The 15,526-nt window shown below is 45.0% G+C and overlaps 1 protein-coding gene across 1 annotated transcript; it reads right to left on the bottom strand.

The window, feature by feature from the left end:
- Positions 1–1,688: 1,688 nt before the first annotated feature.
- GPR26 (G protein-coupled receptor 26) lies at positions 1,689–12,311 on the bottom strand (the record flags this gene model as incomplete). Its single annotated transcript, XM_083865938.1, has 3 exons — positions 1,689–1,920; positions 7,014–7,127; positions 11,644–12,311. 3 exons carry the CDS (start codon positions 12,309–12,311, stop codon positions 1,689–1,691), a joined length of 1,014 nt encoding a protein of 337 aa, XP_083722064.1.
- Between the last annotated feature and the right edge of the window lie 3,215 nt (positions 12,312–15,526).

The following is a 15,526-nucleotide window of genomic DNA, read 5'->3' as shown; positions in this document are numbered from 1 at the left end:
ATTATCAATATGTCTTGAATTTCTGAAGCAACAAGTATTGAACTGGGTGTTTTTATCTATTGCACCTGAGAAAATTATGTTAAGCCTAAGAAGCAAAATGATTAAGATGAGGTAGACTATTTAATCTGGCTAAGGGCTCATTTGCATGCAGGGTTTTAAAAGCTTTCTTAAATTTTGTGACTGTAATTATGTGTGGATTTTATTGTACTTATGGTATTTTTAATAACTGAAATTAAGAATTAAGCTGAAAATTTTTGTTTACATGGTATCTGATAATCTTCAGATCATAACTGAGGTGTTACCTCACATTCACTGACTTTGGGGTAAAGCCCCTCACTGAGTGCCCAGTCTGGGCTTTGAATCAGAGGCCAGAAAATTCAACAGTGGAAATTTTTTTGCAACATACCAAGCCCTTTTTTGCATGAGAGAAGGTGGCAACTAAAAAAGTAATCCCACTTTTTTACAGCTTGAGGCCTTGTTTCCTCAGAATGGCACTGACAGCTGGAATATGAGCAGGAATAAATGGCAGGACAGCCAGTTGTGTCAGCTGTTATTGAAGCTGCCATTGCATTCATGAAGCCTAATTAACCAAGCCTATTTTAAAATCTGGGCAGGCATGTGAGTGCATGGTAAATGTTAATAATGTTCCTGTGCAGAACTGTAGTCCAGAGCTATAAAGATTTGTACTGACACCTCCAGAGATTTGCACATTCAGATGTGGATTCAGATTATTGGCTCCACTTGCATGGTGGAGAGGGAGGCCTATTATTTGTGCTCCACTTGCTTTGGAAATTATACTTGAAACTCAGATTTAGGCTCATCTTTCCTTTAAGTAGGGAAAAAAACCCCCATGATTAATAACTCCTCAGAAAAAGAGATTTGTTATTTTTCCTCTTGGGCACAGGGCCCAGATCTGCAGCTTTGGGCAAAATCCAGCTATTAAGAGCTCAGATATATGGGAGGTAGGGAGGAGGCATCCTGACCTTCCCACCCTGTCTACCATTTGTATTTTCCTGAAATTTAGTGGGGAGAATATTAGTGGAGTTCTATGTAAATAACTTTAAAAATTTAGAGAAGACATGGCTGAATCCAGCACACTCTGGTTTTTCTCTTCCTTCAATTCTATGGGATTCGTCCTAAAATATATATCAGGAAAGGCTGGATTGTGCTGGGAGCTGGATGAATATCTGGATTAATTTTTCTTTAAGCTTTTCCCATTAAGACATTTTCTACACACAACCTTCTCAAGCTACTAGGTTGGGGTGGTTTTTGTAAAAGCCACGTTGGCAGCTACATCAGAGGGAGCTTCACCTGCAGCCAGTGACAAACACAGCACAAATATCCCTGTGCAGCTTTTTGGAATAATCTCACGCTGGCAGCGGTTTGCTCCCGTTACTTTCATAAATCCCTCTGCTGAGGACTTAGTTTTTTATCTCTAGATGCAGCTGCTGATGGAAATCAATGGGAGATTTGTACTTGTGGAGCCTGCAGGACCACGGATCAATAGCGCTCTTCCAGCCAGAGGGAGGAGGTCCAGAGCAGCCTACAGGTTACATGGGCTACTGGAGGGATACTGGGCTTCACCCTGCCCCACAGCTGCCTCCCAAAACCTGCACAGCTGCTGGGGATGGGCCAGTTGCTGCTGTTTCACAACTAGAAAGCACTTTGCAGGTCCCATACCAGGCTCCTCACTCGTTGAGCTGCGGAAGGTTCCGGCTGTGCGCCTCGCCTGCCAGCGCCGAGGAGTTGATGGAGCTCCTCTTGAGGACCTTGTTTAGGATGTCCTTCCACGTCTTCTTGTACTGGTGCCGCAGCAAAGAGTACACAAAAGGGTCTGAGACAGCTTTGCTGTAAGCTAAGCACTTGGAAATGATCCCCCAGTGGGCGTTGATGTGGACCACAGAGGATAATTCAACAAGTCTGGGGAGAGAGGGAGGGTGAAAGGGTGAGCATTAAAAATTACATTAACCTGCCCCAAAATCCTCAAATTACTGCTGGGCAATTGCAACAAAACTAAAGAAAAGAAAGCCCTGCTCTGAAAATGTGCATGTTGTCTTCCTCTTATAAATTTCAAAGGCTGCAAATGTAAACTTGAGGCCTGTTTGCCAACATGCCATTGCTTGGTCCTGTGGCAGTCAAATTCCTCTACTATGAGCAATCTAAAAACCCAGCATCAGTCTGAGCTCATGGTTCTAGGTCCCCTCTAGAGCATCTGAGTCACCTCACCAGGGCTACCCAGCTGTCTTGGCCAGCCCAGCTCCTAGAGAGAGTTCCTTTAAACAGTTTGTCTGAGTCGTAGAAGCACACAAGGAAAATTCATCACTCAGAGATGAACCTATTGTACTTTGAATTAAAAACCTGGCCAGTTCAAAGGGCAAGGATTCACATTTTCAACAAATTTAGCAAGAAAAAAATTTTAAGTCATTAAGGAAGGGAGAGAGGGAAGAGCTTCATATACTCCTTCACATACTCCTCATACCTACACTAGCCCAGATAGTTCACTATGTACTGAGAGAGCATTTTTGACAGGGAAATATTGATAACTCCCCATGTCTTTGAGCAGCATCAAAGGGCAGCTCTGTTCAATATGCCTCTATAGCTGTTAGAAACTATTGATTTTTATAGAGGTCAAACAGCCACGTGTGCTGTTGCAGAGCTCCACATGGCAGATCAGATCTTTGCTGGACCTGGCTGCAGCAGCAGATGCTCTTAAATCTGCCTGGGAAATACTTCAGTTTCTCATATTTCTCCAGACAGAGCACTGCTTCCAAGGAGCATTCTGAAGGGTGTCTCCTGCAGCAGCAGTGACAAAAAATGTTGGTACTTGAAGCAATTTAGAGATGAGGATTTTTTTTTTCTCAGTAATTTTATTCCCATTCCATAGTTTTTCACTACAACATATTATTTAAAATAATGGTGGCAGATGTCATAGTCCAGTTAATGTGAGGGACATTTCAGGTGACCAGGGAATGTCACATGAAAATACCTGGGAATTGTTTGTGCCACTCAACTGGTGCTGCCTGGAGGTCCCAAAGAACCCTCACCTGTCCCATTTCTCTCCCATCTCAACTAAACAAATGTTCTTTCAACCTCTCCTTGTAATTCATGGTCGTTATCTCTCCTACAAAGATCAGAACTGAGACATCGTTTTCATCTGCTGGAGTTTCCAGGTGGTCTCATCTGGTGTGATCTCTGTTCTATAATAAAATGCTACTTATGGCATCCACGTTAACGTGTTCTAAAATGAGAATTGACAATTTCAAAATTAATCATCTACTGAGTCATATTTGCTTTGTAATCTACCATGAACCATCCTTGTTGTTCTCCACTTCATTTATTTGATGCCTACTTCACATCATGAATTTCATCATGTTGAATTTCCTTTGGATGATTTATTTTTTTTGCTGAGTGCTTTACAGATGTGAATTTGATTATGTTTAATTAAATTCAGCGGATGCCTTGAATTACCAAAATATGACAAATTTATGTCTGAGGCTCTGTCAGTCAGTTCTATGAGACATTAACAATCTCCATTTAAAGCACATCAAACAGACACTTCAGGGTTGCAAGCCTAGACTTGCTAATTTTACCTTCATTGACTGATCAAATGGAAAGCTACACTTTTATTAACAAAATCTTAAATATTTTCCTTGCTCTCTGTAAGCTTCCTTGGCATTTACACATTTTTCAATTCTCATGTATTATTTTTTACAGTAAATTACATTTGCTGATATCAAGCAGCAAACACAGACATGTAGCCAAACCCTGAGCTATGCATTTCCATTTCATGTATAAACAATTAAATGCCAGCCTTTCAAGGCATATCACAGACTTTATTGCCTTTGAAAGGTTTTGTTTCTCATTTGTGAGGGAAATTATATGCACAGCTTCCATTTTCATGAAACGCTTCAGCCTAAAAGAAGACATTTTCAGTGAAGGAACATTAATATTTCAGTGCTACCTGTAAATTAAATTTTACAGTATCAACTACATAATTCCCTGGCTTGCTTTCATAAGCCTCTCTTCTGCTCTCTGGTCTTCAAACCTTTTTTTTTATTATTATTATTTCAAAGCTGTAAGCTCTTTTTCTGTGAAATTTTGTTCGTATTTTAGAAACTTACAGCTCTGTAGAGTGTGCCATTTCACATGTCTATCCAATTATTTTATTTCCCCTTCAGTAAACAAAGGAGAATGCCCTGTTGAAGAGTATGACCTTGATCTCTACACACATAATGCACACTGGAAATCCTTTATTTACATGTGCAGTTAATCACTACACTAAAATATTTTACTGAACATGTGCCCACCCAGCTGAGATGCTGAAGAATACAATTTGCAGAGGAATTCTGAGCTTCTTGTATGCCCAAGCAGGACCTGCATATGCAGAGGGCAAACAACAGTTTAAACCCAGGGTTTGCTTACCCTCTATTCCCCAGAGATGATACAACAGAATTTTAATCATCTTCTGCCTGTTCCACCATCCTCCTCTGTAACCTGAGGGCTTGGGACTATGAACTTCTGCCTGCTATTACTTCAGGATTTTTAATTTGAGGCAAATTTCCTCACACATTGACAGCACTTATTAACTTACATGAGCAAAGTTCTATATTTCATTATGAAATGCCTGGAGTTGGAAATGGATATTAGAAACTTGTATGACTTACCTTCATCTTTCTTATGAAAAAGTTGCTTGGAGAAAAGAGGTTTGGAACAAGTACATTTAATTGCACAATGATAAATATAGCAAAGGAAGAGTTGTGTACCAGTAGATTATTTTACAAAACAAGACATAAGCTACGCCTGGAAATATATAATGTGGGGGATTACACCTGTCATTCTGGCAAAGTGGAAACACTGGATCAAAGACAATCAGATTCTGATACACTACTCAAGGTCATCCACTGAACTAATTAGAAGGGTGTTTTCTTGATAAATGAAGTGCCTAATCGGATTTTTACCTCAGTGTGATCTGAAAAACTCTGGTTTACCCAGAGAAACATTTATCTGTCTGGGATGGTGAGCACAACTCCTTCAGTCGTTCATGGAATATTTCTAGAGTGGAAACAGGAAGATGTTATAGTAAAACCCTGTGATCTGCTGCTGTCAGCCCCCAGTTCAGGGAGTACTTAAAAGCCTGTTTAATTGAAATATATTGCTGATTAGGAGAGGCTGAGCAAGGCACTCCCTCTCCTGACTTCTGTCCACAGCTTGAACTCTGATTGATTTTGTCTCTCTTGAGAATACAAAGCACTGGATGTAGTCCAGAAATTACTCCTTGCTCATAAAATTAAAATCAAATTCTCCCAATCCCCTCGGTGCCCACAGGCTTATATCCCTGTGTGTGAGGCCCAGGGAAGGATGGGATAAGTGTCCTGGATCACCCAGCCCTGCAAGTGTCCAGCAAGGTCTGCCAGGGAGCTCAAGAGGGAATTCCCCTTAGCCTTCTCTGCAGTGATCCTTTTACACATCAGAATTTAAAAGGCCAAAAATGTGGGAGACTTCACCCCTCCTGACGTGTCTGACCAGCTCCCACCCTACCCCAAAACATCCTCATGCATCCAGGACCCTGCAATTTCCCTCTCCTCACCATCACCCTCCGTGGAGAAGCTGTTCCTCAGATAACGTTTAATCACAATAAAGTGATCCTTGTGCAGACTACAGAGAGGAGGCTTAGAGTTTTTCTACCCCCACTTCTGTATCTTAAGACTACTGGGACACAAACTGGGATGCCACGGAGTGAAGAGGAGGTGGGGAGGTGGTGCCTGAGTGCTGAGATGCCTTTGGAGAAGCACAAAAGTTCTCCTGACAGCTCTGGTTAGAGCACTGGGTGTCACCCAGGATGAGCTGCCAGCTATTCTGTGACTGGGAGGGTTTTCATTAAGTTCAGAGATCCAACATGAAATGAAAATCAACCATTTGCAAAAAGAAAAATACTTTAATGTCTTACAGCTTGAGAATTAAGGCTGAATGTCCTTAATTACAAGTCCTTTCATACTATTCAAGTGTGTGGCTTGCAGTAGTGTCTTGTGGCCACTAAGGGAAAGGTAATTCTAGGAAATTGCTTTGATTTTCTAATTCTGGAAATTCAGGGTATTACACTGAATTGGAAAAGCTCAAGGTTGGTGAAATGTTCAGTTATATTGACTCTAAATCCAGATTTTTCAATTATTTTTTCCAGGTGGATCTGAGTTTGACTGAGGTCAGCCCCACTAATTTCTACTTAACAGTATTGGAATAGGAGATCCCTGAATTTTTTTACTTTCCCTGTTGTGCGTAACAGCATCTCAGTTTTTCCAAAATCCTGTAATAAGGAATGCAAGCCGTAAATTTCCTTTAACAGCTCGATAACTTTTTTTCTGGATGTACTCACTTTCTAACACTTCTTATTTCATAGGAGTAATTTAGTGTTTCCCACAGGAGCCATTTCCAAAGATAAGCTGGTGGATCGACATCTACCATAAATCGCGAGAAGATTTTTCAGTTATGAGCTAGCACAGCTTTGATATTTGATATTTATGACTAATAAACTCTACCCAATCAGACAAAACTGTTGTTTAAGTCTGTGGACCACATTCTCAGCTCAGCTGAATCTTGTTCACCAAATTTTTACAGTCTGAGCTATTCAGGACAGTATTTCCCTGGGGATCAACCCCTGGACTGGGAAGTCAATCAGAGCAGAAGGTGACAACAAAAAACAAGTCTGCAAAACCTTATGAACTGGCTTCCTAAATCCCTCCCACGCAAGCAGCACATTGCCTGGGCTGAGTGAGTGGAGTCTGACCCTCAGACTGTGTCAGGGCTGAGTGGAGGAGCACTGTGACATTTTACATCATTTGTTAGGATGAATTTACATCATTTATTAGCTCAGCAAAGGCGATCTCTGTCACAGGAGTGGAAACAGCACATCAAGATTTCACAGGAGACTGGAATCATGTTGTGGCTCAGAGCACCCTACTTCCCCAAGTCAGGAGTGCACCTCAGCAGCTTTTCCCAGGATGTAGGCTCACACTCACCTTGTGATTACATAAGGTGCAAAGCAAAGTATGAAAGTACCAATGAAGGTGCTTATTTTCTTCGTTGCCCGCTGCCTCCGCCTCCTTTGTTCCTCAAGACAACGCTCCCGCACGCTGTGTGACAATTCAACACAAACAAGAACATCAGTCACAACACCAGGCAACAATCTGCAGCGCCTTCACTGTGGAATGATGGACAACAATCCCTTTTAATTGCATAAACCAGTAACAAATGCATTTAAAAGGGACAATACCAAATATAAATGCATTGTCTTGCTCATCTTACCCTCCACAATGTTACTGACAAATACGTGGTTGTATATTTGTGGGCACACACCCCCATTATACCAATTGATCTGCAGTAAAATTGGTGGAATTCATCCTTGAATTCAGTTTGCAGCTGCTTTTTGAACTACTGTAAGCTGTGTTTGCAGGCAAGATGATACTCAGAGATTTGGAAAATATCCAGAGTGGGGATAGGGCAGCACGGTGCTTCCCTAGAAACAGCAATCCCAACACCACTGCCTTGGAGAGGAGAAACTTCTCAGCCAGAAAACCAATGAAACAACAAAATCATAATGGGAAAAAGAACACTGAACCTTCAGGCCAACATGGGAGCTGTCACTGTAACCCATAGCTATGAGCTCTGTGGCCATAAACATCCCATCAGATCTGCAGGGCTGCTGTGCTGAATGCTCCACAAAGCTGGAATTGTTGCATGAATCCACATGGGATATCCTCATTCCTCACCTCAAACCAGCCCTGTTTCTAACTAAACAGGTGCAATTTCGTCACACCTTGGAGTTTTTTCCTACCTATGGTATTTTAGGACAGGAGGTTTTCCTTTGAGTTTTCTGTTGGTGGTCTCAGCCACCAGAGAGCTCTGAATCCCCTTGGTGTGCCAGCAAGGAAAACAGGGCTGAGCAAAAAATCCCTGAAATCAGCACATTTGTTTGTGAAAACAGTGATTAATGTGAAAGCTCATCCTCTTCCTCTGTCTGTTTGAGTGACTCCTGTGCTCCCTGTGATTTCTGAGGGAAAGGGATGAGCTCCTGTCCACTCCAGGCAGGTGGATTGGGCAGCACTGGTGTCTCCCACAGTGCCAGGACTGCCTGGACCTCAATAAATCCCTTTGGAAAGGGCACAGCAAAGTCAGTCTGCTGTCCTGAACCCCTCTCTCTCTGAATCTCTGACTCCTTGCACAGATCTCACAGTCACTTCTCAGGCAAACTTAATGGGCTGGCCCATGTCTTGTACTTACATATATATATATATTTTGTATTTTTTTTAAACCCAACTGTTTGGCATTGGCCTTCCCATTTGTGTTGTAAATTTTTAATTGATGACTCACTCTCAGGCTCCACACTCTCACAGCTCTGAGGCTCATGGCCATATCCTTACATTATTTACTTAATCTGTAAATGTTTTATCAACATCCAAGCACTTGTTGTGTCCTGAGGATCTCAGTGTGCTTCAGTGATCTTTGTGGCAATGAGTTCCCTTGGCTGTGTTAAAGAAAAAGTGTTTCTTTTCTAAATTTGGTCTTAGAGCAGCTATCATGATGTGATGAAATAAATACTGAAGGAAAAGTTTGTTCTTCTAACAAATTGTCTTTCTCTTAAAGAATATGACACATTTAAAGGTGTTACATGTTCTATATGTAAGTTATGTGCAGCTAGAAATGACAGCTGAGAAGGGGAAAAAACAATTCACCTTTTCAAGGGAACCTATGTGCTTTCAATTCTGCAAGAGCTGGGGAACTTGGAGTATTTTTATGTGCAGGAAAATGATATGAAAATTTCATAAGCTTTGTTTAGACCTGTGTTCTTAAATTCATAATATCCCAAGCCCATGGGAATACAGGAAAGTGAATCTCCAAAACCAGGTTCAATTCAGGTGCTGTTAGGAAAGAGCTGGATTTTTTGTCTCTGTTTCCCCAGTTACATCTTTTCCTTCCTGGCACATGCAAAGCTGTCTCTCACTCCTGGAGCTCACCCACGACTGTCCTGGTAGATTCAAACCCATTTCTTTTGTTCAGACTTTCCAGATGTATCCAATAAAAACCACACCAGAGAAGAAGGCATTTTATCTCACTCCTTCATGCAGACAGTGTACACAGATGAATATTTTGTTTTAGCACTCACTTTCATGCACTGAGATAAGACATATATAAGTTCTAGCAGTGACATCAGTAATAGAACAGGATTATTGACTAAGCTTTCATTTAAAGATTTTAATATCCTGGGACATCAGGGCTATATCCCTTTGAAGGTTTGGTATTTTAAACAAAGTTTATGGGATATTGGACCTTAAGATGTGTAGAGCTGGATACACCAAAAAGATAGTATAGATAATTTGAATGAAGAAACACATGAGTTAAGCAATTAAGTGAAGTTTTGCCCAAATTTCCCACAATACCCAAGATATTTTGGTCTGAAGAACAAAGAAAAAGCAGGATCCACTAAAAAAGCCTCAGCTAACTTGAAATGCCACATGCCCTAAGGATTCACACAAATTTGTAGGGTATTTGGAGGTTTCCTTTGTCCTTGGATGATTTTCAGGAGATCACTGGTGTCACTGTAAGTCTCAGGTAATAAAGCCTCTGTCACAACTCCTGTCACTAGACCCCCCTGCGGGTGGATTCTGAGTCATAGGAAGCAGAAAACTGTCTGTACACATTTCCCAGTGCTGAAACCGGACCTGCAAAGAGCCAGAGGAGTCAGAGCAGTTCAAAGTGGGATTGCAAACTTTGTTCTCTCCTTTGGACTCTCCCAGCAGCCACGGCTGTGCTGCCGGGCACTACAGTGCACCCTGAAATTGCCTGTTACATAATGCAAACCATGCCTTTGTTATGTCAGACGTTTCTGAGCATCGCTGACTCTCCCAGCAGAGCTGCAGCCCCTGTGCAGCTCTCACAGGAGGGAAGGTGACCTGAGATCTGCCCCTTTCAGCAGCAGAAACTGGATAAAGCAGCCCCTCCAGGAGTCAAGTCAGCCACCAGTTCTGTAGGGCAGAAAAGAAACTAAAACTCTCCTTTCTTAGAGAGAGGCATAGAATAACCTGATGCAGAGGTAAAGGCAGTGGTGCAGGGTGTTCACAGCAAAGTGCCTGCACAACTCTGTCTCCCCTGGAGAAAGGAGGCATCATTCCCACAGCCCCACTGAATCCAACACCCTCAAATCAACCTCAGGCAGGAAAAATGCAGAGGAGGAGAAGCAGCACGGAGATTTTTGCCCTTTTACTAAACTTTGCTGTGCAGTCCAGGCATACTTTTAACATTAGGCAAAACGAATGGGGTTTCAAAGAGCACCGGTGGGTTTGTGGCACTTTCCTGGGAGTAAGCACCACATCTCCTCATGCTGCAGGAACTAAGGCAGTCAGGGCACAGTTCATCAACCAGACAGCATGTGGGGCAGGAGGGTGTTTTTTCCTCAGTGTGACTTGGTGAATAAGGGAAGATTTATACCTGTATTTCTCAAGAGCGGCAACAAGACTTGCCCAAAGTTCTGCTCTGCATTCTTGGTCAAGAGACAGCTCTAATATCTTAGCAGGAGAGTTCTGAGCAAATGTTTCTGTTCCTCTGAACTGACTTATTTGTCTCAGCCTCAGGCATCCCCAAAGCATGACCTGTGTTTGAGGACAGCCACATGTGCTCTGAGCCCTGCAGCTCTGCTCCTGGCTGGCTGCAAATGGACAGCCTGGTGGAGCAAAGGGGAGCAGGGCTGGTCAGATGGGACGTGTGGCGTGGGACTGCCCTCTTTGTCTGCTCTCTGCTCTCCTCTCTTCCAGACAGATTTCTTCCCCGTATCACACACTGAGCCTGCATCCCTTCCAGATCTATACATCGATTATTCATGCAAGATTTAAGGCTTGTGCATAATCCCTGGCGTGACTTCTGCACACATTCCTCTCCCTGTTTGGTTCTTGCCCTCCAGCCCACAATCCTGCCAGTCCCTGGGGACTTTTCTCCTCTCCTCTCGAGGCACAAGGGACTTGCCTGAAATCTCTCTTTTGAAATGAGCTTTATACATCCCTTGTTTGTCACATTAACATTGCTACTGAATTCTCTCTCACTTAATGTTTAAGTACAGGCATTCGAGCACATGAATTTTGAAGATGTAATTCCCTTAAGGATTCTGCCTTCAGGAATGATAAAGTTACAGAGAGCACAGCAATGGGGAAACTGCTGAGAAAAGGAGCAGCAGGCAGTGCTCAGCTTCCCTTCCAAACTCCAAGTGACATGTGCAGCCTCCCCCCTCTCAGGGATCCAGCACCGAGTTTTGGGCTGACAGTGCCCAAAATATGCAAAGCTGTCGACCACTAAATGCACCTTCAGAGACAAAGGGCAGTGATCTGATGGCTGTCTCAAAGGGAAGTGCATGCTTAGCCAAAACTTCCTGCTCTTTTGCTCTCCCTCCCAAACCAAGTCCTAAAGCCTAACAAAAAATGACTTCAGCAATCAGAGAAACACAAGTGAAAAGAAACACGCGGACTAGAAGCTGAGAGGATGTTTGTTTTCTCCCCCTCCCCTTCCCCTGCTGTGAGACAGATGAGCCTCTATTTACCACAACATTGAGCCCCCTTCTCACTTCTACTGCCGTGAGCAGTTGCAGAACTCGGGGAAGCTCACCTGGGGTGGATGTCCACAAGCAGCACCAGGGTCTGCATGGTGATCACATCGATCCGCTTGCAGTGGAACCGTGCCACCTTCAGCACTTTGAGATACGTGAAGCACAGGACCACGAGGGAGAGGAGGAAGCTGAGGGTGTGAAAGACCCCAGTGAAAATCACAAACTGTGTCCTATCCTCCGGTCTCTTGTTGTAGAGCGTACAGGAGGCGTAGAGGTGATGGAAACCCACCCAGGAGAGAGAAGCTGCCACTATGGGGAACGACGCCGAGTGCAACCACGTGTAGCTGAGGATGAGAGCGGCGTCTCGGAACCTCATTTTGGAGTGGTAACTCAGAGGGAAGACCACGGCAATCCACCTGTCAATGCTCAAAGCTGCCATGCTCAGCATGGAGTTGGTGGTGAGGAAAGTCTCCAGGAAGCCCACGGCGTGGCAGACCGGATCTCCCGCCGGCTGACTTTTGTAAATGATCCCGGCCAAGGTCAGGGGCATGCTGGAGACGGCCATCAACAGGTTGCAGAAGGTGAGGTTGAGGATGAACAATCCCGGGACCTGCTTGCGGATGTCGGCGCTGTACAGGAAGCACATCAGCACCAGCACGTTGGCCAGCAGGGCCACGAGCATCAGCACCACCACCACGAAAGCCAGCAGCAGCTCCCAGATGCTCATGGTGCATGGTCAGGTCACAGCAGGGACATCTCCGAAACTGCTCCGCGCCGGCACCGGGGGACCAGGGTGCGAGGTGCCCCCACCTGGCCCTCCTCCCCGGCCCGCCTGCTCCCCTGCATGCCCTCCCTGTTCTTTGAGGAGCTGCAGATTTCTTCTCCAACCTCCTCCTCCTCGCTGCTCCTTTCCACGTCAACGCTTCTTCCCGAGACGTGCACGAAAAGCACTGGGAATGCCCATCAAACTGCAAGGAGGGCTTAAAAAAATATCAGCAGGACTGAACCACTGTCTGCCGTCGGTCCGTTCTGAGGAGGGCACGTTGTTCTCAGGAGCTGCTCTCCTCACATCCCTAATTGTCAGCCCCAAGCTTGCAAGCAATTCACCGAGTGAATTGTGCTCTCTTTCTCCCTTTGCTTTTCTGCCTCTCTCTCCCTCTCTCTGTCTTTCTCTCCCCTCCCCTCTCCTCCAACCCTCGCTCCCTTCCAGGCTGAATGTAACCTGCTTTTTATGATCACAGATAAAAACCCCATTAATGGATTAAAGCATGCACAGTGCTGGTGATTCGCAAACGTGATTATGTCATCCCTGCTCCACAACCCCTCCCCTTCTCCCTGCGACCGTGACTAGACTTTCCTCAAGAGAAATCCCTTGCTTTCCTTTAATTGATTTAGCCATTAATTTGCAAACAAGCCTTGTAGCAGAATTCCTGCACTCCGGCGTGTTCCCTACATTTCGGTGCATCCCTCGCAGTGCCGCTGCTTGCTCTCAGCCAGGGCAGGGGCTTTCTTTTCTCTTCATTAGCTGTGTTAAATAGATGTGGGGAAAATGGATATATTCTGCTACTTCTCTGGAGCTGTCATTAGGCTACGGGAATGGTTTTACTGCTTGGGTTCAGCACTTTGCAGTTTGCGGAGGAGGAAACTGATTGCTTCCCCTCCTGCTTTAAAGCAGGGGAATCAAAGCCCAGATGGCAGAGCCACATGCACAAGGTCACAGAGCAGGTGAGGGGCAGAGGCAGCATCGTGCTGCAGGTACCTTTATCCACTCAGCCTTTATCATCTCCAAGAGTTTCTCCTTCCTCCTAATCAAAGCCTCCCTCCCCGTGAGGGTGAGCACCCGGTGAGATCGAAACTGAAAAGCAGCTTGGCAAAGGAAATGAGGAATGAGTCTGACTTGCACATAATCAGGTGTCAAAATTAAGTTTGCTTTAAAGGACGGAGCTGTTTTCTCACTCCTTTTCCTGTCTCTTTAAATCAGTTTTAACTGGGGAGGCTGCGAATTTGTGAGCAATCAGGACAGCTTTCTGATCAAGGCAGCCAAGCTTTAATCCCTGCACAATAAGAAGGGAAAAGATAGCCTGCAGCACAGTCTTTGGGGCTCAGTAAGTGCCTCTGCACGTGTAGGAGAGCTCAGCGCTCGGGCAGTTTTCCCTCGGAGCCCTCTGGAGCTGAGCATCTCCACGAGCAGCAGCTGTTCCTTACAGCTCAGGAGCAGAGCTGGCACCCTGCACGCTGCCAGAGCTTGGCATGTTGGAGAAGAAGCCTCTTCCACTTCAGCTTCTGGTTTGTTTTGTTCTCAAAAGCCAGGCTTTAAAGGGCTGATAGAGCCATCAAAGGAGCAGCTCAGGGTGCAGAGCCCAGGTGTGTCCCCCAGCCCTGGCAGCTCCCTGTTCCCAGAACATGCTGAGGGGATGAGGAGAGAACTGCAGTGCCTGCCTCTTTTCCAAAGTCAGTGAAGTGCTGGGGTGACCATCCAAGTGTTCAAAAAAAAATATGTGGATGTGGCACTTGAGAACGTGGCTTAGAGGTGAACGTGCTGGTGGTGTTGGGTTGGTGGCTGGGCTTAATGATCTTAGAGGGATTTCCCAATCTTAGTGATTCCATGAGAAAAGCCTAAAGGTGACCCCTTCTTTAAATACAAGGGGTTGTTACACTCTGAGAGGAGGTGAACTAAGGAAATGAGGGAGAAGATGAAGGTTTTTCTGCTGCTTCAGAGCACCAGAACCTCAGCAAGTTTCCTCCTTGGGTAGGAGGCAACAGCTCTGCTGAGTGGGGTGTCCAAGGGACAGCTTAAACCCTTAAAGCTCAGCAGGCAAAGGCAGCTGCAGGACCACAGGAAGGTGCTGTGTGAGCTGGGAGCCACTGTGAAGAAAAATGTGGGAAAACTTGCTAGGAAGAACAGGGGGGAAAGAATGGGAAATCCTGGTGGTACGTGGATGAGAGGCAGGAACTCCGTGACAGTGTTGAAGAGGAAACTCACCCTACTTGGCATCAAGGTGATTCCTGACTCTCCTTCCCACACTCAGCCTCCTCCTGGGCTCAAATGAACCCTGCAATTCCCCAGCTGCACGAGTGCTGGAGAATTCAGGCTTTTCCTCTGCCTTCAGTGCACGAGGCCATGGGTTTATCAGGGAGGTTTCCTGACACAGCACACTGTTATCCCTTCAGTGAGCTGTGGTGCCTCCAGGATTGAAAAGGTCTGCTCCTGAGTAATTCCCTGCTGTGATGGGGCTCTGGCATCAGTGTCAAGCCTGGGTGAACAGTGGGGGAGAAAATTCATGCCTGGAGAAAAAGGATTAGGGATGACAGTGGGGGAAAGAGGATTCTCCCTAAGCAATAGATGTGAAATAATGGGAGGCAGAATGAGAGAGTTCAGTGAAGCTGTGATGGAATATGGAAGGAAAATCCACAATCCAGGAGAAGACCTTTGTAGATATCAGGAGGAAGCTGAAGTTTTCTCTCAGTGAGTAATTTGACTTTCACTGTGTATTTTGTATTCTGAAGGCCCAAGTGATTTACATAACTAATTCCCCTGTTGCTAATCCCTGCAGCAGAGGGGGTTTGCTGAACACTTCTGGGTTTATTTATTGTGTGTACCCAAGGGAGCACGATGGACCCATGAAATGGCTTCATTTTATACAAATCAGGAGGAAAGGATCTGCTGGGCATCTGTCGAGGGCTAACCCCAGCTGGCAACTGTGCACTGCTCAGTCACTGCCCCTTCCCCAGGGGGTGGAATCCTGGGATAGAACTGTGGGATAGGAACACAGAATCGTTTGAGTTAGAACACACTCCAAGACCATTGAGTCCAAGGAAGACAAGGAAGCTCTTTAGGCACTTGTGTGGGTCAACTTTGGTTTCTCTTCAGCCAGTACTACAGAAACCCTTGGCAGGGTTGCTTGATGGAGACAAACCACAGGTCTGTCTCTCTTTGGGGTG

Source organism: Zosterops lateralis (assembly GCF_965231275.1).
Source record: "Zosterops lateralis genome assembly, chromosome: 8".
Taxonomy (NCBI): domain Eukaryota; kingdom Metazoa; phylum Chordata; class Aves; order Passeriformes; family Zosteropidae; genus Zosterops; species Zosterops lateralis.
The sequence above is the reverse complement of the archived record's forward strand: the minus strand, read 5'-3'. Positions and strand labels throughout refer to the sequence as shown.